The 26,589-nt window shown below is 32.2% G+C and overlaps 1 protein-coding gene across 2 annotated transcripts in view; it reads left to right on the forward strand.

Moving 5' to 3' along the window:
• The first annotated feature begins 3,662 nt into the window (after window positions 1-3,662).
• Window positions 3,663-26,589, forward strand: part of LOC129913598 (probable phospholipid-transporting ATPase IIA) — a 29,252-nt gene continuing 6,325 nt past the window's right edge. Inside the window, exons 1-5 of one of the 2 annotated variants that reach the window (XM_055992359.1) lie at window positions 3,663-4,669; window positions 23,300-23,820; window positions 23,890-24,032; window positions 24,103-24,288; window positions 24,346-26,534. In XM_055992359.1, the coding sequence (XP_055848334.1) occupies window positions 4,089-4,669; window positions 23,300-23,820; window positions 23,890-24,032; window positions 24,103-24,288; window positions 24,346-26,534 (3,620 nt within the window). In that variant the 5' untranslated portion in view covers window positions 3,663-4,088. Of the gene's footprint in view, window positions 4,670-12,178; window positions 12,518-23,299; window positions 23,821-23,889; window positions 24,033-24,102; window positions 24,289-24,345; window positions 26,535-26,589 lie in introns of those variants that run through there. The other variant, XM_055992360.1, reaches the window with a different exon arrangement.

Below are 26,589 nucleotides of genomic sequence, written 5' to 3' on the forward strand. Positions count from 1 at the left end.
TCGGATTTGTCTACTTGCTTCCCGTAATTTGGATCTATAGGAACATTTGATAATTTTGAATCTGCTAAACCAAAATCTTTGACAATCTGCTCAATGTAATTTTGTTGACAAATATTATAATTTCCTTTCTCATCTTTTTCAACTTCAAGGCCTAAATAGTTCTTAACATTTCCCAAATTCTTCATTTCAAATTTGGATGATAAAGTTGTCTGCACAAATTCAATCATATTTAGATTCTTACTGGCCACAATTAAATCATCTACATATATTAAAATATAGCACCAATGTTCTTTTTCTCTTTTAAAATAAAAACATGGATCTGCTCTACTCTGATTGAATTTTGTACTCATTAATACAGAATGAATCGCATCATTCCAGGCTCTGGCTGCCTGCTTAAGCCCGTAAAGGCTCTTTTTTAACAAACAAACTAAATGCTCTCTACCTTCTTCTTCAAAACCTGGTGGCTGTTTCATAAAAATAATTTCATGTAACTCACCGTTAAGAAACGCCGTCTTCGCATCAAGATGTTGTACCGTCATATTGAAAGTAATATTCGTAATGTTGTTTGTTTGACCACCGGAGCAAATACCTGGTCATAATCAGTACCGTATTTCTGAGAGAATCCTTGAGCGACCAGACGAGCCTTGTATCGTGTTATTTTTTCATCTGGTCCTTTCTTCATCTTGAATACCCATTTACTGCCAACCACATTCTTGTCTTTCGGTAGTTCACACAATTCCCAGGTACCATTTTTCTTCAAGGAATATATTTCTTCCTTCATTGCAGAAAGCCATTCCTCTTTATTTTTGCTGGACATCACATCTTTCAAATTCTTAGGCTCAACTTTTTCTTCTTCTGTCACGTTCATAATTTGAATTAACTTTTCTGGTGGAACTCCTTTATTGGATCTCTCCGACCGCCTTAATGAAACTGTCTCTTCTTGATGATCTGAAATATTTTCTTGTACCATCATTTCATTATCATCACATTCTTGATGCTCAGTTTCACATAGTTGTTGCTCAGTTTCTTGTTCTGTATCTTGACTCTCAATAACCTCATATGGATTTTTGAAACCGAAATCAAATTCAACTGGAACTGATGCTTTTTCAGGATTTGGTTCTTCTAAATGTTCCGCTATGAAGGGAGTCTCAGCTGTTTTCATCCCAACACAATCTGCGAAACGTACATCCCGGCTCACTACGACTTGTCTTGAAGATAGATCATAGCAACGATAAGCTTTGGATTGCTCATCATACCCAACAAAAATCGCCTGTTTCGCAGTACTATCCATTTTCCTTCTCTTTTCGCTTGGAATATGGACATAACATTTCAAACCAAAAATGCGAAAGTGATTGATGTTAGGTTTACAACCAGTCCATCCTTCATAAGGAGTCACCAATGAAGCTCTTGTTGGTAGCCTGTTCTGCATGTAGTTAGCTGCCGTCACTGCTTCTGCCCAAAACGTATTCTGAAGACTTGCATCCAATAACATACACCGAGCCATTTCAATCAGAGTGCGGTTTTTTCGTTCTGCAACTCCGTTTTGCTCAGGTGAATATGCAGCTGTGTATTGGATCTGGATACCTTCGTTCTTCAAGAACTTCACCACTTCATTACCAGTATATTCTCCTCCTCGATCTGATCTAATCATCTTTGGCTTTCTGTGGAACATAGTTTTCACCATTGCTACGTACTCCTGCATTTTACTAAAGACTTCCGACTTGTGCTTCAACAAGTAAATTACAGTATACCTCGTAAAGTCATCAATAAACGTAACAATATACCTTTTGCCACTTGGTGATACTGTAGGCATCGGTCCGCAGACATCCGTATGGATTAAATCGAGGGGAGCTACTGATTTACTTAAACTTTTCTTCGGAAATGGTAGTCTTGTGGATTTGCTTTCCAGACAAATTTCACAACTATGTTTCAAACCGCACACAGATAGCTTGACACCTTCAACCAGGCCCTTTGAGCACATGTCTACAACTGCTTGAGGATCGCGATGACCACATACTCTGTGCCAGTAGTGAACGCAATCACCTTTGTGCTCAACTGCTGAATAAGCCTTACTAGCCGTTTGCCGCAACTTGAATAGATTGGATTTGAGATCTGCAACTGCAATCTGTCGATGGCCTTGTTTGATTTCACAAAAATTCTTCTTGAAATCAACCGAAAGATTTTTCTCATTGAGCTTCCTTACAGACAGAAGATTGCCACCAATAGCAGGAACATACAAAACATCTGTTAGTTTCGCTGAAAATTCTTCATTCTCCTGGTTCAAGAATTTAAGAATTCCACTTCCACGACCTTCAGATGTAACTTGATTGCCATTCGCCACATTGATTTTCTCGTGATGACTAGTATCAAGTTCTTGGAAAAAACTTCTATCACTGGCAATGTGGCATGTAGCACCAGAATCAACAATCCAACCATCTTGCTGATTTCCAGCCATGAATAAAAACTCTGGTTGATTTTCTACCTTATTAGCTGCATTTGACTTGCTCTTATTTGCATTGGATTTCCATTCTTTATATTTCTTACAGTCTTGTTTGAAATGGCCCTTTCCTTTGCAAAAGAAACAAGTCTTTTCTCTTTTGGTTACTACTTTAAGAATTGTATCTTTATAAGCTACGTCGGTTTCTTTTCTTCGTTCATACTCTCCTAACAACTTTGATTGGACCAACCCAAAAGTAAGGTCCTTTGCCGGACGCGATTCAATTGCTGTAATCAAAGTGTCGAAACTTCTTGGCAAGCTACTGTTTAACATGGCAACCCTCCAGTTGTCAGAGAGTTCAGTTTCACCGATATCTCTTAGCTTTTCAAATAACTCGACCATATGATTTATATGAGCTTGGACATCGCCACCTTCATCAAGCCGCATAGAGCAAATTTTTCTCATCAAATGCACCTTATTGCTCATTTCACTCTTTTCATGGTAGCTCTTCAATGCAGCCCACGCTTCTTTTGCTGACTTCGCACGCCTTATATGCACAAGCTGGTCATCTTCAACCAAAAGTCCAATTACTGCTCTCGCTTGATCGTCTCTCTTTTGCCAGACTGCATCAACTTTTTCTGGTCTAGGTTCAGTTATTACATCATATAACCCATCCTTGATTAACATTAACTCAGTCTTGAACTTCCATATTGAAAAGTTCCCATTGTTCAGTTTCGAAATATTGAATTTTCCTCCTTCAGCCATCTTTTGTTCTTTATGATTCTTTAAAATTCTAAAATTCTCAAATTTATATTTCTTTGACACACACTGGGCCCAAAACCTGTTGGAAAATTGTTCTTGAATGCAGTGTGGTTCCACGTATTGCCAATAGAAATATATCCAGAATAAGTGAAAGAAAATCTTTTTACAAAAGAATAAGGATTTAATTTATTGAAGCAAAATTGAGTAATGAAAAATATTATAAATTTTATACAAATGAAAAACGAACTACAAACTTGATCAATTAAAATATTAAAATCAAAGTATTTAAACGTAAAGTGTAAATGCTAATTACAACACCTTCTTCCATAAAAAAAATCAAATCTGGCAGTACTATTTCCCAGCACCTCATCTCCATCCATTCCTTCGTTAAAAAAAATACTGTCTTCCCCTCTCCAAAAATTCTCAACAACTGTCACTTTTGTCCAATAGGAAAAAAAAAGAGAAAAAAAAACCTTGCATTTGCATACCTACATACGAGAAAAAGAAAATAAAAAACCGAATTTTCACATCAAAAGATATACAAAAAATGCTCAATCATAAAACAACCCAACACTCTCTAAAATCAATTTAACTTTAAATTATTGAATTAAACTCATTGCCAAAAACTAGCTATCAATCATCTAAAAATTAAGTGTAAAAAAGACTTAACCAAAAATTTGCTCAAATGGACAAAATTTATTATCATCATTTGCGCAAAATTCACTTTAACAATTTCTCTATTGCTACAAATTTAGAGAGAATATCGAAATAAAAAATTCTTATCATAATTCGAATTTTATGATAAAAGCTTAGTAAAATAAAAATTTAGTTCGATACCAAAACATAGAACTTTTCAAAAAAACGATTAAATAAAAAACAAAAACCAAAAATGTATTTACGAGATTTAGACGAAATGAGTGACTCAGAGACTGAACTATTATTACATCCATCGAATTCGGTATCTAGCGTTGGCGGGGGTGACAGTGCCAATGGAGCAGGTGATGGCAATGGTTATCGAATGCGAATGGCAAATGAAACCAACAATAACAAACGAATGGACGGTGGCGGCGGCAATGCCATCAGTAGACTTTTTGGTTTTGGTCAAAGTCGAAGTGGAAGTGGCGGCAGTGGCAACAACACAAGCAGACAAACCGGACAGGTTCGTCTCAGAAATGATAGCAGAAGTAGAGAACGTGTCACACTTGTATCATTGCCAGCCACAGCTACAACAACGACGTCAGCATCAGAATATCACGTAAACTACTCCTCCACCAGTGTTGGCGGCAATTCAGTTGCTTCAGCCGCCGCCACTACAACAAATAATACTGGCAATGGAGGAGCTAGTAATATAATAAATCCATCATCTAATCAACAAACTCCAAATACGGTTTTCTATCATCGCAATCGTCGGCGAAAATCATCGTCATCTCACAGAAATCTGGCCAGTTATTGTAGAACTATATTTTGCGGGTAAGTTTCTTAATAAGACTATATTTAATTTAATTGATGTAGGTATTTTCTTTATAATTTGTCATTTTTATAATTTGTGGAAATTTTTTGTTGTTTGGGGTTTTTCTCTAGAATGTTTGGTTGGATAGATTTTTAAATGATTTCGTGGCAAAAAAGTCGGTTGGTTGGTTTTGGTTCTGGAGAAGTTGTTATGTGATTTTGTTTTACTTTTCTTTCTTTTTTCTTTTCCTATTGATTACCTAAGTGCGACATTTATTTGTCTGGTGGATATAATTCAATTAATAAGCAAGCTCATGCTCCAATTTTTAATAAATATATATATTTTTTTTTTGGAAAAACAAACAACCCAAATAAATTGTAGAAAAAGATAGAAAAAGGCGTGGAGTACAGAAAAAATCTAAAAATACTCCTCGAGATGTTTTTCTTGTGGTTTTCTTTTTATATATCCACAAGAATATGAGTTCAAGAATTCTTTTATTTTAATTCAAATGATTGCGCCCTCTTGAGTCTTTTTGTTTTTAATTTATTTTGTATGAATTTCAAATGTTTTTTTTTTTTTTTTTTTTGTATTCAATTGAATCACCATTTAGCCACCGGTTCGATTAATTAGATTCCATCCATATTGAATCATTTTGTAGTAGGAAAACAGTTTGTTAAGAAACAAAAACAAGTTACATGATGGCGACAACAACAACAAACTGACCTGTTTTGGAGGTCGACGAGTTAGTTTTTTTTTCTTCTCAGTTTTCTGTTCTTCTTATTTCTTGCATTTGTTTTAAGGTATTTTTTTTTTTATTTCATTTTTATTTATTTAGCTTACCTCACTGCCGCCGTCACACAGAGTCAACGTTGTTGTTTTGTTTTTTTTTTGTATTATTTGTGTTGTCGGTTGATTGTTTTTATAGAAGAAAAGCAGGTCTGTAATTAGGATGGTGCAGCGCCTATTGCATCTCTTAAATTGTTGTAAAGCAAGTGGAGAAGACGCGGAGTCGGTAAGTCGGAAAGGTAGGGAAAAGGATTAGGTTGGAAATCGAAAAAAGAAGTTGTCGGATAGGGAAAGAATGAATATTGACTTCCAAACATTACCTGCTTGCGAAGGACGGATTTGGGGGACGAGGGATTTTCGCCCCAAAACCTAATAAAAACACACAAATCATTCCTGGAACAAAAATCGGACAATGTCCATTTTTAATCTACTATCCCTGGAACTTAACACTCCTTTCTTATAGTCTAGTATGCAGATCGCGCTAAAATTTAAGTTAGCATTTTTTCTTAATAAAATCTTAACTAATTTTATATTGAATACATTTTTGAGATAATTTTGTATGGGAGCTAAAATTTAGCTCGATCTGTGTACTTATCCGATAACTTCCTTTTTCGATTTTCAACCTAATCCTTATTTCTTCGCATCCACTTTACCGACACCACCTCCGCTCCTCTTGCCTTCGCAAACAAAATACATATATGAATTCTATTTTGTGGAAATAAAAGTCTTTTTAACAAGAAATTCAATAACAACAGTTCGACTCACATTTTTATTTTGATTAAGAGGTCATGAGATCCATACATAGTCTAACCCTGAGAATTTGAAAAGGATATTTGCTTAACTGATTCATGTTGTACAGATTGCTCTGAATGTGTTTTTTTTTATTACGTTATTCTCGTGTCAAATAACCGAAAGCGCCGAAGCTGCAACCTAAATATGAAAAGTATGATTATAAGCCAAGAAAAACTGATTAATTTAAACTTATTTTGAATCACTTAAAACGTCCAAATGATTTCTTAAAAAAAAACTAGATTTCATTTCTCTTGGTCGATCCTTTAAGATCGAATTCTTAAGATTACAGGAAATACATCGAAAAAGTTGTTTTTTCTCCAAGAATGGCGTACGTTACTTAACGACCTTAAAAACTGCATCAGAAACTTTTCAAACTTTTACTAACATTCATTTTTTTATATTAGGTTACATTATTTAAAGACGTATTCACGATAAAAAAAAATCAAATAAATCTTAAGTAGAATACTTTTACTTTTTTATTCCCGTGCACACACTTCTATGAACAATCCATTTGCTACATATCAAAAGTTCTAGATAACGATTTTTAGCAAAATTAATGTGTACCTATTTCTGCGCGACAATTACGAATAAAACAAAATCTCTTGGCTATATTAATATGCCTAGAGAGATCATTAGATCTGATACAAAAATTCCAGTTTCAAATGAAAATCGACCTTAGAGTAAAAAAAGACAAAACTCAAGTGTGTCTAAAAACCCCCACACACTATAAACTTTTTATCGATCGACAGCTTAGTCGGTTCCTTAATCATTATGAAAATTTATGAAAGTGCACACACTACAACGATTGAGTATCAGCCGATCAAAAAATTTGAACGATCTAAGAAAAAGCAGTCTAGTGCGCTATATAATTTAATTCAAATTTAAGTATTTCCTTGCTTACGGTCGATCGATTGTAGGTACCGTTACTAGTAGCCCAACTTAAGTCTGGAGTGTTTAAACGCTCTAAGTTTAATTTAAACTCAATTAATTTTATTTTTGCAACTTCGACATAAAATGTGGAGCTGTCCGAGAAAATTCTATTTAAACACTATGCCAACAGAAATCGAATTTGAAAAACACTTTCCCCTTTGTTTGATTTTTGTTTACATTACATATTATTCCTTTTCTGCTAAACGACCAGTTCAACGATAGATGCTTTTAGATTGTGTAAACAAACAAAAAAAAAAAATTGCCAACCCACGCAGCAAGTATCGTCATTGAATAAAGAGATGATTTTAATGTTTTCACCTATCTGACCTACATAACGAAAAGATTCCATTATCAACGATAAAACTGTTTTATAGAGCAAAAGCTTTCAGTACAAAGAAGTCGCCCTGGTCGGTAGTTTAAAATAATACTTATTGTATCGATTAAGTCCCCGCCTGTTTATAGGTGCCAAGTAAACACCAATAACAGAATGGAGAAAAAAAAAATACCTATTTCGACATAGCTAATAATCGTATGGAAGAAACTATTTATTTCTTCTATTTTTTTTTTTTTTTTTTTGAATGCATAAAATAAAAGAAAAAATAACCGCAATGTTATGCGAAGAGTTCGAGTTCGATACTTGTGGACGACGACGTTGAAGAATGACGTTGGCGGTTAAATATTCTTTGGTTTCTACCATTCCCTTAGGCTGAATTAAATGTGTGTTTTTTTTTCAGTTTCTTTCTTTCGTAACTCAAAACCTATGATTTTATTAGCAAAAATGTTCAAATTACCATTTTCTCATTTAACGCATACGATTTGAATCTTTGAATATTGTGTATGTTCAGCTTGTGTAAACACAATTATTTGACTTAGATATTATACTGTTGTCGTACTATGTATAATAAATATAGTCATAGGTAACGTGTACCTATATAATTATTGATTTCAACATGGGAGAGTTGCGTTGTCATTTTTTTTTAACCTTATATGCCGAAGCTTCCTGGTATTAATATCGATGTCTCACGTTTGCTTACATATAGGTGTACAACACCTCTAGATAAATTGGTTGCTATTTCGATACAAAATTAGTGTAAACAGAGATAAGAAGAGAAAAAAAAATATGGGTGAAACTTAATACAATTTGTAGACGTATTTGCCTTAAAATTACCCCCCGACTTGAATAAGGCACACCTTTGGTTTGGATACAAAACTTAACCTTTTCATGACTTTTAATGGGTTCTAAAAGTTCCACCCTTGGATGAGTCTTAATAAAAAAAAAAGTCTTGGTCTTGAAGAAGGTTAAACCTAGTAAAATTCTTTATCTTCATTTAATCATTCCATATGGTTGGCATACATTCATTTTATAGATAAAAGTAAAATAAAAAATACGACGATATCAAAGCATTTCGGTTCTATTGTTTGATTAAATTTAATTTTTTATCAATGTGATGAAAGCGTGTATGACTGATTAGGGTATGTTTCATGTAGATAATCACTGTTCTTTTTTTTGAAGTGTTTATGAATCATTGCAACAGAATCAAAAAATGTTACACATTTTGATAACTACTATAAAGATACTATTAAAGATTGACCCAATTTTGGAACTTTTAAGTTAATGTTTTATCTAGAAAAATACCTTTGTTGATTGTCAAACTAAATTAACAAGAATTATGCTGAAGGGGCAAATGCAATACTTGCAAAAAAGAAACATTATTCACTCCGTAATATGATCGATAGCAATTTTACCGGAAACCGTATATCTAGCTTGAAGAAAAACCGGATATTTTAGTGGCAACATTTTAGTTATAAATAAAAATAAACTTGAAAAAATCTTAAATCTCTTTTAACAATAAAGAAAAGCATTTTTGTGCAAACAGTTTTGAGTCATCTCAAAAAGTGTATTTTTATATAAAGAAAACTGCTATAAAAAACATAAAAAGAACAGACTCTTCATCGGATAGCGTCCAATTCTTACTTCCCAGCAATTAAAAATAAAACTTCAGATAAAAGTACCACAATTACCTACCTAGCTCAAATCTAAAACGGTTGTAACTTCTAAGGAAAATAGTGGCTGTATTTTTGTAGAATCCAAATAAACTGGAAGCAGATTGGCAGCTGGTGTATTTTTTTCTGACGATTTTCACGCAAAAATCTTGCTATGTGCAACATGTACATATGCCGAACTACGGTTGCCACTACATATCTCGGAAGGAGTCATGCCAAGTATTTTTGTTTATCATTATCGAGTTTAAATTTAATTTGGCAAGTTCAGGAAATATTAGAGACTAAAAGTATTTAGTTATCGGGTTTGTCGATTTTAAAATATTCAGCTTCTGAATGCTGATTCAAAAAAAATGTGAAAAAAGCGCTAAAGCTTGTAAATGAGGATCTTGATGACCTCGAAACAAGAAATTTGAAAGCGATTCAAAGATTTTCTGCATTTTTACACTCAAACAAAAAATATTTTATTGTAAATAAAAATATTTTGCATTTAAATAAAATGCTTATTCTAAAAGTTGTTTAAAATACTAAAGCTTTTTTAAAAATTCATAAAATAATATTTTTAATTTAAAAAGAATTTTAAAGTAAAACTTGTAAACAGTATACAATTTGTTTTTAAAATTACAAACACATCTCTTCAACGAGTTTTAAGTAGTTTTGACCCCCGATCGAAGTATGCCATTAAAAAAATTTTGTTTAAATATTTTAGTTATTTAAAAAGTTTTTTTTTATAAAAATTTAAAAAAAAAATTTTAAAAAATCAATTAAAAAATTGGAATGCCAATAAAAATAAGGTATTAATACATAATCGATTTGTGCAAAAACAAAGCTTCAAAAAACCATTGATCCGTTTAAAAAATTATTAAAAAAAAAAAAAAAATGGAATTAAAGAAAAAAAAACAAAAATAATTTTTTAATGAATTTCGTTTAAATTTTATTTTTTTAACTAAATAAAAAAATCAGTTTCTAGGTAATAAACTTGATTATTGATGAAAAGAATTTATTTTTAACTAAAGTTTAATTTTAACAGTTAATAAACCCAATTTTTAAAAGAATTTCTATACAAAAATATTATTTTTTATTATTTTTTATTACTTATGAAAGTGGTTTTGGGGGTAAAAAACCGTTTACTTTCTTTATGAATTTTAATAAATTTAATTGCATTTTAAAATGTAACATGTTAATAATCTAAAGTGCATCACCTGAATTCCCTAACATTCAGCTATATTTTTAAAAGCTTTAAAACGCAAACCTTTTAATATCTCCAAACATGAAATGTAATTATGTATATCACTTTCAAATACAACGGCTCAAATTTCAATTTTGCCTCTAGGGAATCTCACAAAACTCATAAGTCAGCTATTACATGAAGCCTCAAGAGGCGCGCCTCTTTTCAAAACCAATGAGTGCAAAAGAGAAAGAAGATAAAACAAAAAATTATCCGACCGGAGAGTCGTGGGCCAAAATTCCGAGACTCTTTTTTGACGTTTCTTTTTCCACTCTTTCTTTTTTCAACATTCCCTTTCATTTCTTTTTGCTTCTTGGTGGAATACAACAACAATACTGAAATCAAAAAAGAAATGTCAAATTTGAGTCTTTGACTCAAGAGGCATCGTGTAATAGTACGCGCCTCACAGAATGATTATCAAAAGAAAATTCGAAAAAAGAGTCAAGCCTCTTGAGGCTTCATGTAATAGCTGACTAATTACTAAGTTTAAAGAAAAGCACGTTATTAGTTTAGACGGTGTTCACATTGGCCTCACTCCGCCGTCTCATTTTGACGTTTATGTGTTGCTTTCTCACTTGCACTTCAAAGAGATGTCAAAAAGAGGCAGGAAATTTAAAACTCATTTAAAATCTTTGGACTCACATAGCTGTCAAAATGATTCGGCGGAGTGAGGCCAATGTGAACACCGTCCTAGGATGCAGTTCAAGATATGATCAAAGTGTATTGCGACACCCACTTTTTTTTGCATTCTCCATTATCATGTCATTGTCATGTCTCATTGTTTTGTTACTCCAGCTCGATTTTTTTTTTATGAATTTTAGACTTGCCCTAAAGTACCAAATATAAAAATTCCTGCATTAAAAATAAATTCAAATGTTTACATTTTTTTTATTTATTTATTTTTTTTTTTCAAATATGGGTTAAATATTATAGCTTAAAAAATTAGGTGTGTTTTTTATTACGACCGGACTTAACTGGAATCGGGATTTAACCGGAAATCTTGGCAGCACTGTCATATTTTTCGCTTTCGGGTTTTTCTTGTATTTTTTTTTTTTTTGTATGCTTTACAAAGAGATACAAAAATTTTAGCTACCAAAACTAGTTAAATACATTTTGTCATTCCAAACGTCAATTTTCACGTTTGTAAACAAATTCTAAACAATTTATAAAAAAAATTAGTTTGGTATCACAGATTTAAAACTGTTCAAAGAGCTAAGCCCAGAGAAATCTCCGGGCAAAAAAAACTAAGCCCAAGGGGCTAAGGTATTGTTGCTTAGCCCCGACTGCGTTTTTTTTTTGTCCAGTTTAGACCAGTTGTAATAAAAAATACACCTATTATTATTATTATTATTACACCTATGTATTAATTTTGAAATAGCTAATGTATTGCTAAATAATTAAAATTTTAAGAAATTCAAAGAACAAAATATTTAATTTTTTTTTCAATTGAAAATATTTTTTTTTTTTAATTTTAAATGCATTTTTTAACAGTTATTTTTTGTTTTTTTTTCAAATTTAACAAATTATTTCCTAAAAACATAAAAGTGAACTTTATTCATAGTCACCCTGTTTTGTTTTTGTTTTGTGCAAAATCACTGCACAAACGGAAGAAAGAAGGCAGGTGCATTTTATAACAAAAACTACTACCAACTTTCAAACATGAAAACTAAACTCGTATCGATTTTGACAATTCCTTTTTAATTTTGCCATTCGTAGTAGTTATATCGTTGTCCCTTTCTATTCAATTCAGTCAGTGTTTTTCTTCTGTTCTGCGCTGTTGTTTCTGAAGTTTCTTGTTTTTCTATCTCGTCGTCGTTGCTCGTGTTTTATTTTTTTCTTTCTCTGAATTCTCAGAACAAAGTGAAAAAATTTTTAATCAGACTCTCAAATCTCTTTTGGTGAAGAAGAAGAATTTTTTAAATTAATTACAAAAAAACACAATAAAATATGTAAATTGAAAGTTGAAAAATTTGTGTTGAAGAATTTACAAAAAAAAAACTAAATTTCAATTGGCAATCATTGAAACATTTAGCATGGATGATACATCACAAAGTTCGGCCACAACGCCGATTGTTAAAGAGAACATTCCGTTGATAAATCGACCCAGAAGTCGATGGTGGAATATATTCAGGTGAATCATTTTTATTCATTCTCTTTTTTTGTTGCGAAATGTTTACTACTTTTTTCTTAATAAATTTTATTAAAATGTTAATGGTTTTTCATTTTTTTTTTTTTGTTTTTTTCCCCATGGAGCACCCGTTTTGAGAAGATACAGTTTTACTTTACAGCTGAGTGCATCAGAATTTTTCTTATCGATTTTCTCTAAATGCAAAAAAAAAAAAAACAACGACTGTATACAGAGATAGAATTCATATAGGCTTGTTATGAGATAGAAAGAGATAGAGAATATATTATTTATTTATTTTTTTTTTTTTCTTTTGAACTAAAAATAATTCTCAAATTAAAAAAGATTGCGAATGAAAAGAAAATAACAAGAAAATTGCATTTAGCAAAAACAATTGATGTGACATCACTGCGATCAGAGTACAGCTAGAGCCTCTGCCTCCTTCTACTCTAAAAAGTGGTTGTTTTGGTTTGTGGAACATCTCTTGGAAGCTTATTAAAATGAATAATAAATCAATTAATTTACCTGCAATAATATATAGGTAGCTAGAGTTGCACTTAAAATGAGAAAAAAATCACCAAAGTATCATATTTTCTCTGTGATACTGAATACCTACGTAGCTTCATTATAATGGCATTGATATATTTGTTATTTCTAAAATGAACCTTAAAACCTTGGCATATATTTTTTTTTTCTTTCTTTCTGACAATGATGGTGATCATTACAATAATAACCTCTCTCTTACATAGATATTAGTCATATTATTCACTTTCAAGCAAATTTATTGATAACTGAAAACAATGGTTCATAATCAAGTTTTTGTTATTCAATTCCCTACTCTATTAAAATAAAATAAAAATAAAAAAAAAAAGTTTAATATGGAAAATAGAACTTTGTTGAATTAAGGTCAACGAAAGTGAAGAGTTAAAAGGGGTCTGATTCTGATAGAGATAAATGAACATTTTTACAACAAAGACATTCAGAGCAACCAAATGAGCTAGTTCTATTCTATGGTTGTTTTAAAAAAGAGCCGTTAATAAAAAACTATTAGGTATATTATTTTTAGGCTGATTAAGAAATTGAAAAAAAAAAGGAACATTGCGTTTCACTTTACACAATTTTGCTTAATACTACGTTTCCATGTACCCTAAATCCGAGATTTAGCTAAGTAGATTTAGAATAAATCTCGAGATTTTTTCTAAACCTACTTGCTTAACTCTCGGAATTGGGTTCACCTACCCTAAATCCAAGGTATTCATCTATCTACCCTCAATCCGAGATTAAGAATAAATCTCGAAATCTACTTAGCTAAATCTCGGATTCAGGGTAGGTGGAAACATAGTATAAGAAACAAGCGATTGGCGCTTTCGTCAGGTAATTAAGGGGGGAAAACCCTCTGGAATTTTTTAATTTTTCCATTATTGTTTTTTTCCCTAAAAGTTTCATTTATCAACCGAAGAAACAATTTTATTGGTCTTAGCCTTGAATGAAGCCTCAAAAGACCCCAGATAGTCCCGAAACCCATGCGTTTCGAGCATACCACAGTACAAAAACGAAAACTATAAACGCATTTTTCTCGAAACACATTTTTTCCGCGCCGTGCAACGTAACTCAAAAACTAATGAAGCTATCGACTTCAAATTTAAAGCAAATTACTCCTTGAATCATTGGCCATAGCATGAACCTATAAGTTGAATTTAATTTGTACAGTAAATATTTTTTTTAACTACTTCTTTGTAAGAAAAACACCTTTTTTTCGTTTTTTTAATTTCTAATTTTTATTTTTCATTTTTAAAAAATAATTTTAGGTTCATGCAATGCGTATTAATATCATCTAAGGGAAAAAAATTTCCCTTTTGATATAAGATTGTTTCCTGGACCTGTGCGTTGCACGGCGCAAACTAGAGGCGCCAACTTAGAAGGGCTCTAGAGTCGCCATTTTGTTATTTTTTGATTTGAAAAAAATTGTATCAATACTTAATAATGTCAGTAATATCTTGTTCTTTTAAAAATTTTAATAAGTGCTTTCAGTTTTTCATAAAAAATTATTGAAAAAGCTGTCGTCCAGAGGGTTTTCCCCCCTTAAGTAGTAGTAGTAAGATGTTTTTATTTTTTAACATAACAAAAAGCTTACAATTTTTTTTATAAATTAAAAAAAATTTTTCTTTGAATTTAGTTATTATGTACAAAATACTAAACTTACGACAATGACAAAAGTTGTCTATCGGGTAGTTAAATTCGAATTAATTTTAGCAATGTGATACATTTTTATGATGAGTTTTTAAGAAAATTTTTATTGGTTGAATTATCTCACTAGTTCATTTCTGTATGGTAAAGCTATAGTGATATAATTGTTAAGCCTATCAAAATCGTGGCAGTTCTCTCCATTTAGTATACGAATTACTTCATCTAATGTTAAGCTGGTTCTCCCAAAGAAACTTAAACGGAATTCCCTTAGACCTGGACATCTGCCTAAGAAGTGATGGATGTTCTCTTCTGTATTATGTTGCATACAGTACATAATACAGTTTCGTTTTGCCCAAATCTATTTCCATTTAGTTTTATTAAGTCACTCCTTGCCTTAAAAATCCAAGTAATTTTGCTGAGTTCAAACCCGTCGGTGATGTAGATTGGTCCTCTTGAATGATCTAACGGCCAATTTCTTCACATAAGTCAGCTTAGTACCCGGTCTAGCTAGACCAGGTACTAGCACTAGTACTCGGTCTTAAGGAAAAGTTAGGACCCGAACATTTCTTCACATATATAGGACCTGATCTAAATTCACAACGCAGTCCTAAGAATTAATACGTATAAAACTGGTCTAACTGTCATTCTGACAATATTTTGATGTTTGAAATATTTTATTTTGATATTTCAGCAGATTAAACCAAATGAAAAATATATAAAAACAGCAAATTAATGAAATTATCATTAAAATAATTTTTACTTGCTCAATAGGGCAAGTATTGGTTTCGTGTAAAAAAAAAAATTCGAGGTTTTAATCAAAACTAACATTACGATGATGGAGAAGTCCGAAAAAGTGGTTTTCGTCATGACGTCCGTCGGTCTGTGCGTCGGTGCGTCGTCACAAAAAGCTGTACATGAAGCTGCAGCCTAAACGGGTTGAGGGATTTTCTTGAAATTTGGTACAGATGATTTTTTTGTAATTTCCAAGGTTGGTTTTTTTTTGTTTTTTAATATCTCGCTTTAAACGTATACCTCCCATACAAAGTTTTAGAGTTATTGCAACTTTCTCGAAAACGGCTCTAACGATTTTGATTAAATTTAACATACGTAATGCTGTTTGCAGTTCTAACATAACTGCGTTTTTAGTTTTTCTCAAAAAATGCGGATAGTGAAAATATGACATTAACTCTTTTTTAAATCGCGGATGTCGGCTCTTCCCGTACATCTTAATGGAGTTATTGCAATTTTCTCGTAAATTACTCTAACGATTTCGATTAAATTTTACACAAGTAATGTTATACGTAAATCTAACGTAACTGCATTTTTAGTTTTTCTCAAAAAATACGGATAATGGAAATATGACTTTACATTTTTTTACTTGCGATATAGGTACTATAGGGCAAGTTTAGGATTCGTAAAAAAAATCGAACTCGAGATAACAATTTTACATGACATTACGATGATGGAGAATGCCAAAAAAGTGGGTCCGGCAATTCTGTCTGTCTGTCTGTCTGTCTGTCCGTCTGTCTCTATCTGGAGCTGCAGCCTAAACGAGTGAAGTGATTTTCTTCAAACTTGGTAGTTAGCAGTTTTTGGTGATTCCCTAGAGGGGAAATTGAAATTTTTTTTTTATGACCAAAACTAACGGTACCTGCCATATAACGGAAATAGAAAAGTTAATTTTTTTCAAAAACGGCTCTAACGATTTTGATTAAAATTTTTGTGTGTAATACTACACATAAGGGCCAACATTTTAAATAAAAAAAATATTTTTTGTACCGTTATTAACGGTACCTGTCATAGAACGGTTTTTTTCGTTTCTGAATATCTCGTACAAAATTAACCCGATTTAAATGAAAATTTTTATACAAACGTGTGTAAGTAAAGATAATATTAAAAATTTCGAAAATTTTCAAAAAACGCATTTTTGGTTTTTTTAAAAATATTTCAAATTTTTTTTTTGAAAAATCAATTTTTTGAAAACGGATCAATGAAAAATTTTGAAATTTAGTTTTTATGTGTAAATTAATTATTTCTTCAAAATGGCATACCAACTTTTTTTTTGAAAAATGTTAAAAAAATTTTATATATAAAAAATTATTTTTTTAAAAAACGGCTCCTACAATTTTCAAAATTTTTTTTCTAAAAATACCTTTTTATACGAGAAATAAAATGGCATATTTGTTTTTTTTTTTAAGATATTTTAAAACGTTTTATTAATTATAAAAACAGATTTAATTTTTTTATACTACTTATGAAATTTCTTCAAAATATCGAATTTTAAATTTCTTGAATAAAAAGCTTTAACATTATAGTTACTTTAAGCATAAGAGCAAGTACGTGCGACCCCAGTCGTGCAATTTATTTAATCTTTGATGTCGGCTCTTCCCGTACACCGTTAATGAGTTATTACAATTTTCTAGACTAAATTTGACATACATAATGCTTTAAGTGATTTTAATATATGTAGCTAATTGCGTTTTTTGTTTTTGTCAAAAAAACACTAGTAACAAAAATCAAATTTTAACTAATTCAAAATATTTTTTTTTAAATCTTTGACATAAAAGCTACTTTTATCATAAGAGCAAGTACGTGCGGCCCCAGTCGTGCATTTTATTTATTAATATTGTGAAGATTGAAAAAGAGGCCAACAAGAACATAAGAATAATTCTATTAAGAACTGTCACAATCAAGAACGAAGATAATGTCTGGATCGTATACAAAAGTATCGGCAAGACTGGTAACTAGTTCACAAACGAATATAGATTGGCCATTGCCTAGGAAAGTCCGAAGACAAAAAAAAAATAATTTTAAAATAACTAATAAAAAAGACTAAACGTCTTTTTTATGCGGATGTTTGTTCATAATGTACATTCATATCTAAATAAAAATAACGTTTTTGAAAAACTGCGGCTTTATTGTTTTGGTGCAGTTTTTTTTATAGCAGTCATAGGAAGAACCGAACGAAGACAAGTTCGATCTGCAATACTATTTGTAAATAGAATCCTTTTTCAAATACATTTTGCGTTGGAAATTGGAAGATGGTTTTCACACGGCCATCACGAATTCTAAAACCTGTCCTCTTCCCGTAAAATGGTACCGAAAGGTGATATTTTGAGTGAATATTGTATGTAGGTGACTCCATTTATATTTATACTTAACCATGGTTTTCCTATCAGAAATGCAGTGCCAACGATTTTTTTTTTTTCATAATAATTTATTGAAAGTTGCTTTGTCGTTATTATTCATGAATTATATCTAATGCAAAAAATCGGTTATTATGTTTTTGGTAAATAAAAACAAAATCATCCAAATCATTAAAATCAATAGAAACGCACTTGTCAAGCGCAACAACACCCAAGAAATTAAGAAATTTGCCAGATATCTGTTAAAAATAATTAAATCCATTGCTTTCATTGAAGTACTAACCGCTAGACTACCGATTTTGAGGTCCTAATAAATACCGAGTCCTAACTAATACTCGGTACCAATTTGACAGTACTAAGGCTTAGGACTTTTGTGAAGAAATCACTTGGTACCGATCTGAGTACTAACGATTGGTATAATAACCAGGTATTAGTCGATTTTGAGATTTTAGGACCAGGTCCTAACTAGTACTCGGTCCTAAATTGACAGTTTTAGGACCTAGTACTTGGGTGAAGAAATGAGTTGGTACTGATTTGAGTACTAACTTTAGGACTAGGACCGGTATTAGCGTTAGGACTCTGTGAAGAAATCGGCCGTAAATGTTTATATGTATATTCGTGTACTGCTTTCTGATGCCTTTCTTATATTTTGCTGGTGGCTTTCTGATTTCAGCATCTGCATTAGACTCAAGTTTTTTGGATCCATTCACTTTGAGAAGTATCGCTTGCATCCCAAGGTAATTAAGCAGATTTGTGGTTTTGCATTTTCAAAGATGACTTTTTAACAAACAATGTTGTAAGAACAAATAACTCAATAACTAGTTGCGTTTTTTCGATTTTTTTTTTTTTTCATGAAAAACTTTATTTTGCGTCACTTGAATAGAAAAATGATGAAAAAACATGGACAGTATTAATTTTAGCAAACCAATGTTTGATTATTGCCATTATTTTTCTACATTTTAACCAATTATAGTCTAAGGTCTACCTATACAATGCAGAAATAGAAACTAACATTGAAAATGCATTTCTCCTGCACGTGGAGTTTTTTCGTTCTTATATTGTTTGTTGAGAGTTCCTCTTTGAAAATGCAAAACCAAAAATCTGTTTAATTACCTGTAATATACGCAAATCGCTTTATTCTTAAGCAAAACTGTTGTTTCTATATAACTAAAGCGCAGTTAATTAGCAACGTCCTCAAGCTCTAATTAAAAAAAATAATCAGTCTTCTAGAACCTATTCTTTACTAGTATATAAAATGTATGTACCTGTACCCCCTTTTGTTGGGGGAATTTTTAGGTATAAATCATTTTGTTAAACAAAATCAGTTCCTTGTGTCCATTTTTGTTCCGAATTTTGCTATAATATTCTTTGAAAAAAAAAAAAACATGAAAACGTTAAAAAACCAATAAAAATTAACAGTTGTTTTCAATTTCAAAGTGCTTTCAAACACCCTTATAAACAAAAGACTATTTTTTTCCTATATACATTTTCAAAGTAAAATCCATTCCATATTTCTTCCAAAGAGGAATGTTTTTTTTTTTTTTTAATAAAAACCGTGGTCCTATGACTACCCATGAGAATATGATAAGTGGATCAAGTGCGAGTAGATAGGATGTGTAATTGGTAGTACCAGATAATACATACATGAGTAGTCTTTCTCTTCCAAAGGAACGCCGCCAATAAATTGAGATAGGCAGCGGGCTAATAAGATATTTTAAAGAAATATAAATTTGTAATTTTAGGTTAGTTTCAAGAATGGATGAAAAACATTTAATTCAATTTTGCCCTTTTCAAATTTTTGACATAATTTTTCAAAAAAAAAATCTTTTAGATTTTGAATCCTCAAGTTTATGTTTTCTTAGACAAGCCTATGCAAACCATTAGTTAAGCAGCATCTCTGCGCTCTGCCCTCTTTTATATGGGCAACAATCTTTCTGCCGAGCACGCCCCTTGCAACCTAACCTTACCTTGAGTTGAACATGATTTCTGACCTTCTCGTAAACTACTTAACAAAATTGTTTTTACATGAATCTTTTAGTAGCCATTATATTAACAATTTTCAAAAAAAAAAATTATTAAGAGTAAAATTCAAAACTTATTTTTGAAGAAGCTATTTTCATAAAACTTTGTTTAATTTGTTTCTTAATTTTCTTTTTTGACAGTTTACAAGCTTTTTTTTATAAACGTAATAAAAAAAAGCTTGTAAACTGTCAAATTGTCATATTTAATTTGTAGCTGCTCTAATTTTTTTGAAAACTATAACTATTTAAAAAGATTAACAATTTTATTTAAGGTATATTAAAAAAAAAAAATAAAAGAATAGAACTACATTGGTAACTCAAAATATGTCCAGTCTCCTATCTTACCTATAGGCCAGTCATTATGTCGGAAAAAACGGCTTAGAAATGCAAAATGACCGAGAAAGCTAAATTTTGGATATGTTGTAGAGGATGCTTAAAAAAGCTTAACTTGAAGTTTTCGACCAAGATTTCCTATGAGCTTTTTCCGCCATTTTGAAAAAAAGGATAAAATTGTTTTTTTGACAATAACTCGGCTATCTGACGAGATGCGAAAATTTTACAAGGAGCTTTTTTGTAGCTTTTAACAAGTTCTACAATTCATGCATACACATTTTTTGTGTATCATGAACCGTTTTCGAGATATCGATTAAAAAAGTCAAAAATTTAGGACATGCCATTTGTTTTTTGACATAATCTATTTTTGGGTGATGAATATCGAAAAAATTATTAACATAAAATTTGTAGACCACATTCAGACCTACAATGTAGTATTTTTATATTTTTTTTTGGACAAAAATTACGACCGCCGCCGGCCGCAAAGTCGTTTAGTCCGCTCCCACCGCCAAGCAAGCCGCCCGTTCGGTTGTAAAAAAAACAATCGTTCATGTTTTTTTTAATGTTTATATCATTATATCAGTAACACATCATACAAATGTATGTATTTATTTAATAAATAATGAGAAGAAGATGGTAATGGTTTTTTTGGTACCCCAATTTTATTAACCCAAATTTTGTAAATACAGTCTACCGGCTTTTTGTGTTGATTGTACATTTTGTAATTTGCTTCAATCTCTATATTATTTAGTTCATCAAAATTGCAATTAGATCAGTGCCAATTATTTTTGAAAATAAAAAAATTATTAGCAGCATATGGGTGGTTGGAAAAGTTGTTGGTAATAAAAGTGTCATAACTTTTACTAAAACCATTTTATTTACATATATAATCTCAAAAATATTGAAAATGTGCAAAAAATACGATTTTTTTATTTTTTATTTTTATCTTTTACCAAAATGGTTTGATTTTAACAAATCTTGGTTAAAAATTACTTTGTTATGTTTTCTATGTATTTTAAATGTTTTTTGAGCAAAAAGTTAATTTTTGGATTTTTGACGAATTTAATTTGATAAAATAGCCTATTTGTCAATCCAAAAAGTTTTTGATTTTTGAAAAGCTTGGAATGCAGTTACTTAGATTAAAACCTTTTATTTAAGATTGTATGGAAAAACTATACTTTTGATTTAGAAAATATTGAGAAAAATTGAAAAAAAAAAACGATTTTTAAGATCGATTTTTCCGTAAATGACATAATATTGGCGAGAAATAATTTTCCATAGAAACCAAATTATACTTTTCTAATAACCTTTGACCTTCTTAAATTCAATCTAGCATTAGAATAGCTCTACCGTGCAAAGTTTTTGATATATTGAATTTTGAACGTTCAAAACACTATTTTTGTGATGTATTGGCATGGTTATATCTCAACGTGATAGAATTTTTCTGACGAAGATTCGAGCTCAGCATACAAAAAAATCATTAGAAAAATATACTTTGATTTCTATAAAAAAAAAACTTTTTGACTAGTGAAATCGAACAAGGCATTCACCCGCCCCCTTTCCACCAATTAGTTTGTGGGCAATTTATTTTTCCGCTTTCATATACCATTTATCCTAAATGCTGCTAATAATTTTTTTATTTTCAAAAATTATTGGCACTGATCTAATTGCAATTTTGATGAACTAAATAATATTGAGATTGAAGCAAATTACAAAATGCACAATCAACACAAAAAGCCGGTATACTGTATTTACAAAATTTGGGTTAATAAAATTGGGGTACCAAAAAAACCATTACCATCTTCTTCTCATTATTTATTAAATAAATACATACATTTGTATGTATGTGTTACTGATATAATGATATAAACATTAAAAAAAAAACATGAATGATTGTTTTTTTACAACCGAACGGGCGGCTTGCTTGGCGGTGGGAGCGGACTAAACGACTTTGCGGCCGGCTGGAAGTCGTAATTTTTGTCCAAAAAAAAATATAAAAATACGGCATTGTAGGTCTGAATGTGGTCTACAAATTTTATGTTAATAATTTTTTCGATATTCATCACCCAAAAATAGATTATGTCAAAAAACAAATGGCATGTCCTAAATGTTTGACTTTTTTAATCGATATCTCGAAAACGGTTCATGATACACAAAAAATGTGTATGCATGAATTGTAGAACTTGTTAAAAGCTACAAAAAAGCTCCTTGTAAAATTTTCGCATCTCGTCAGATAGCCGAGTTATTGTCAAAAAAACAATTTTATCCTTTTTTTCAAAATGGCGGAAAAAGCTCATAGGAAATCTTGGTCGAAAACTTCAAGTTAAGCTTTTTTAAGCATCCTCTACAACATATCCAAAATTTAGCTTTCTCGGTCATTTTGCATTTCCAAATGTATATAATGACTGGCCTACTACCTACACTCTTCATTCGGTTTCTCTCCAAAAAAGAGTGATTTTCATTTCACTCCCGACTCCGTTAATCCACGCTCGAAAATCTTATGTTTAGCACACCAAATAAACGACATCAAATTAGCTCTGATCCAAAACAAAAATGTATATATATTTGATTTATGCGTTTAGCAGTAAAACTTTTACTGCCGCCGCCGCTGTTTGTTATTGTTTTCACCTGTCTTTGTGTATGCAGGTCGCAAATATAAAAAATAATAAGAATAGGTATTTATAATTAACCTCTGGTTTCATTCATATTTGGATGTTTAACAAATGAAATAAATTATGTCTCTGAATTCCATGCACATGCGACTGATATTTAAATGACTATTCGACTTGTTGGTTTTTCTACCAATGATTCATTCTTACCAGCAGTCGTTCTCGGTGTTATAAACTCTTAAGTCACTCGTTTAAACAGAAACCGTGTTTTAATTGTGTTTTTTTTTTAATAAAAAAAAACAAATTTATTCTAAATGGAAATTATTAAACGATTTTCAATCCTTAATCTCACTCCAATGCAAGTCAAACTGTTATTTGTCTGTAAAATAAGAATTCCTTTGTTGGAGAAAATATGAGTTTCCAGCGCACAGTCTTATCAATCTTTTACAAGTTCTGTTCATATAATAATTTATATTTTTGTTTTCTTTCCAGCTGTTGGGGTCGTGCGTGGCGAAAATGGTTTTCAGCCCGTGAACTTCGCGCCCGGACCGTCTGTTTGGGACGTCCGACCAGCGATAAATTCCCACCAAATGAAATTCGCAATCAGAAATACAATTTCCTAACGTTTCTGCCGTTGGTACTCTTCGAGCAGTTTCGTTTCTTTTTGAATTTGTATTTTCTGTTAATGGCTCTGAGTCAATTCATTCCCGATATACGTATTGGCTATCCCTACACATACTGGGGACCATTATGTTTTGTGCTAATGGTTACAATATGTCGTGAAGCTGTCGACGATGTGCGTCGACATCAACGTGATCATGAAGTAAATTCACAAAAATATAAACGTTTGGTAGTATTGGGCGAACATGGCTATGAAATGGTATCATCGTCAAAGCTTAAAGTTGGCGATGTTATTATTGTGGAGAAGAACGAACGTGTACCGGCCGATTTGATTTTATTGCGAACAAGTGACAAGAGCGGATCGGTTTTTGTTCGAACTGATCAACTTGATGGTAAGCTTTCTCATACCATTTCTTCTTCTAGACTTGGATAAAATGTGTGTGTGTTTTTGTTTCTTCTAGGTGAAACTGATTGGAAACTACGTCTTGCTGTGCCTCTAACTCAGAAACTCAACAAGGACTCGGATCTATTCAGTATTGACGCAAATGTCTTTATAGAAAAACCCCAAAAAGATATTCATTCGTTTATTGGAACATTTGCTATGGTAAGTAAGAAAGGTGTATCCTTTTAATTTCTTATGCGTGAGGCATGTTTTTTTTTCTCAATTCCCATAGCAACATGGCTGCGAAGAGAGCAGTTTAAATGTGGAAAACACTTTGTGGGCAAATACAGTTGTGGCTGCTGGTACAGCAACAGGAATTGTCATCTACACTGGCTGTGAAACTCGCAGTGTTATGAACAATTCTCAACCACGTTCAAAAGTTGGCCTCCTTGATATGGAAATCAATGGGCTTACAAAGGTACATTAACATTAAAGTACCAATTTAAACAATTAAATAAACCCTTATTTGTTACAGGTCCTTTTCTGTGCCGTACTTGGTCTATCATTAGTCATGATGATCTTGAAGGGATTCAATGGTCCATGGTATCGTTATATGTTCCGTTTTGTTTTGCTCTTCTCCTACATCATTCCCATTAGTTTGCGAGTGAATTTGGATATGGGCAAAGCCTTTTATTCTTGGCAAATGCAAAATGATCCAGAAATTCCAGGCACTGTTGCCAGATCAACAACAATTCCTGAAGAACTTGGTCGTATATCTTATGTCCTAACTGATAAAACAGGAACATTGACACAAAACGAAATGGTCTTCAAGAAGATTCATTTGGGTATTGTGTCGCATGATAGTGACACATTCCATCATATTGGAACAATTATACAAAGTTTATCATCACTGATAATGAATGGGCCAGATAATTCAGCACCAACGAAACCGTTAAAGTTTGCCGGCAGTCGAATGAGACGTCCTGAAGGATGGCGTGAATGGGAAGCTGTTAAAGCTTTGGCTTTGTGTCACAATGTGACTCCAGTAACTGATGACGATACCGGTAGCATTAGCAGTGTCAATAGCAAGGGCAATTCTCCCACAAAATCAGTCATCAATATGGAAGATAAAAATTCTGACGACGAGATCACTTATCAGGCTTCAAGTCCAGATGAAATTGCATTGGTCAAATGGACAGAACAAGTTGGTCTGACTTTAATCGCAAGAGATGTAAATTCAATGACTCTTCAACTAAAAGCACCCAAATCGACAGAAAAGAATATCATGTATTTGCGCAGAGATGAGCAATCTTCATCACCATCGACCAGCAGTGCAAGTACTGCATCTCTAAGTTCAATGAACACCGGAGGAAATAGCAAAGAGGGTTTGTTGCACTTTCAGATTTTGCAAATCTTTCCATTTACCAGCGAATCCAAACGCATGGGAATCATTGTGAAGGATAGTCACTCTGGAGAGATAACATTCTATCTAAAAGGCGCCGATGTGGTTATGGCATCGATTGTTCAATACAACGATTGGTTAAATGAAGAATCTGGTAATATGGCCAGGGAGGGATTGCGAACTTTGGTTGTCGCTAAGAAGGTCCTCTCCGAGGAACAATACAATGACTTTGAGACACGATACAATGCAGCACGTCTGAGTGTTTCGGATCGTGTGGCTAAAGTTGCAGCTGTGATTGAATCGCTCGAACGAGAGCTTGAACTTGTCTGCTTGACTGGAGTTGAAGATCGTCTGCAAGAAGGCGTACGACCAACTTTGGAATTGCTGAGAAACGCTGGAGTTCGAGTTTGGATGTTGACGGGAGATAAATTAGAAACTGCTTGTTGTATTGCTAAGAGTTCCCAGCTAATTGGACGTAATCAGGGTTTGCATGTGCTGAAAAGTGTTAAGACTCGCACAGATGCCCATGTGGAACTAAATCAGTTCCGTCGTAAGCAGGGATGTGCTTTGGTAGTTTCGGGTGAAAGTTTGGAAGTCTGCCTTCAGTACTATCGACCTGAGTTTATGGAACTTGCTACTGCTTGCCCAGCAGTGGTTTGCTGCCGATGCAGTCCCACACAAAAAGCCCAAGTAGTGTCTCTAATTCAAGATCATACAGGTAAACGAACGTGTGCAGTTGGTGATGGAGGTAACGATGTGAGTATGATTCAACAAGCCGACGCTGGAGTTGGTATCGAAGGAAGAGAAGGCAGACAGGCGTCTCTTGCCGGTGACTTTAGTATCCCACAATTTTCGTACATCTCTAAATTATTACTGGTGCATGGAAGAAGATCTTACAAACGATCTGCAGCACTTTCACAATTTGTTATACATCGTGGCCTCATCATAACAACCCTACAGGCTGTGTTCTCTGCGGTATTTTATCTAAGCTCAGTTGCTCTGTACCAAGGTTTCCTTATGGTTGGTTATTCAACATTGTACACAATGTTTCCAGTGTTTTCGTTGGTGCTGGATCAGGATATAACATCGATAACGGCAACAACATATCCGGAATTATATAAAGATTTATCTAAAGGCAGAAGTTTGAGTTATAAAACATTTTTCATATGGGTTTTGATAAGTATTTATCAGGGCGGTGTGATTATGTATGGAGCTTTGATTTTGTTTGAAGATGAATTTATACACATTGTTGCAATTAGTTTTTCGGCATTAATTTTAACAGAATTAATTATGGTTGCATTGACAATACGTACATGGCATCGGTAAGTAGTTAAACTATTTTTGTTTTTAAATTGATTAATTAATTTTTGTTTTTTT

Source organism: Episyrphus balteatus, chromosome 3 (assembly GCF_945859705.1).
Source record: "Episyrphus balteatus chromosome 3, idEpiBalt1.1, whole genome shotgun sequence".
In the NCBI taxonomy this organism is placed as follows: Eukaryota; Metazoa; Arthropoda; class Insecta; order Diptera; family Syrphidae; genus Episyrphus; species Episyrphus balteatus.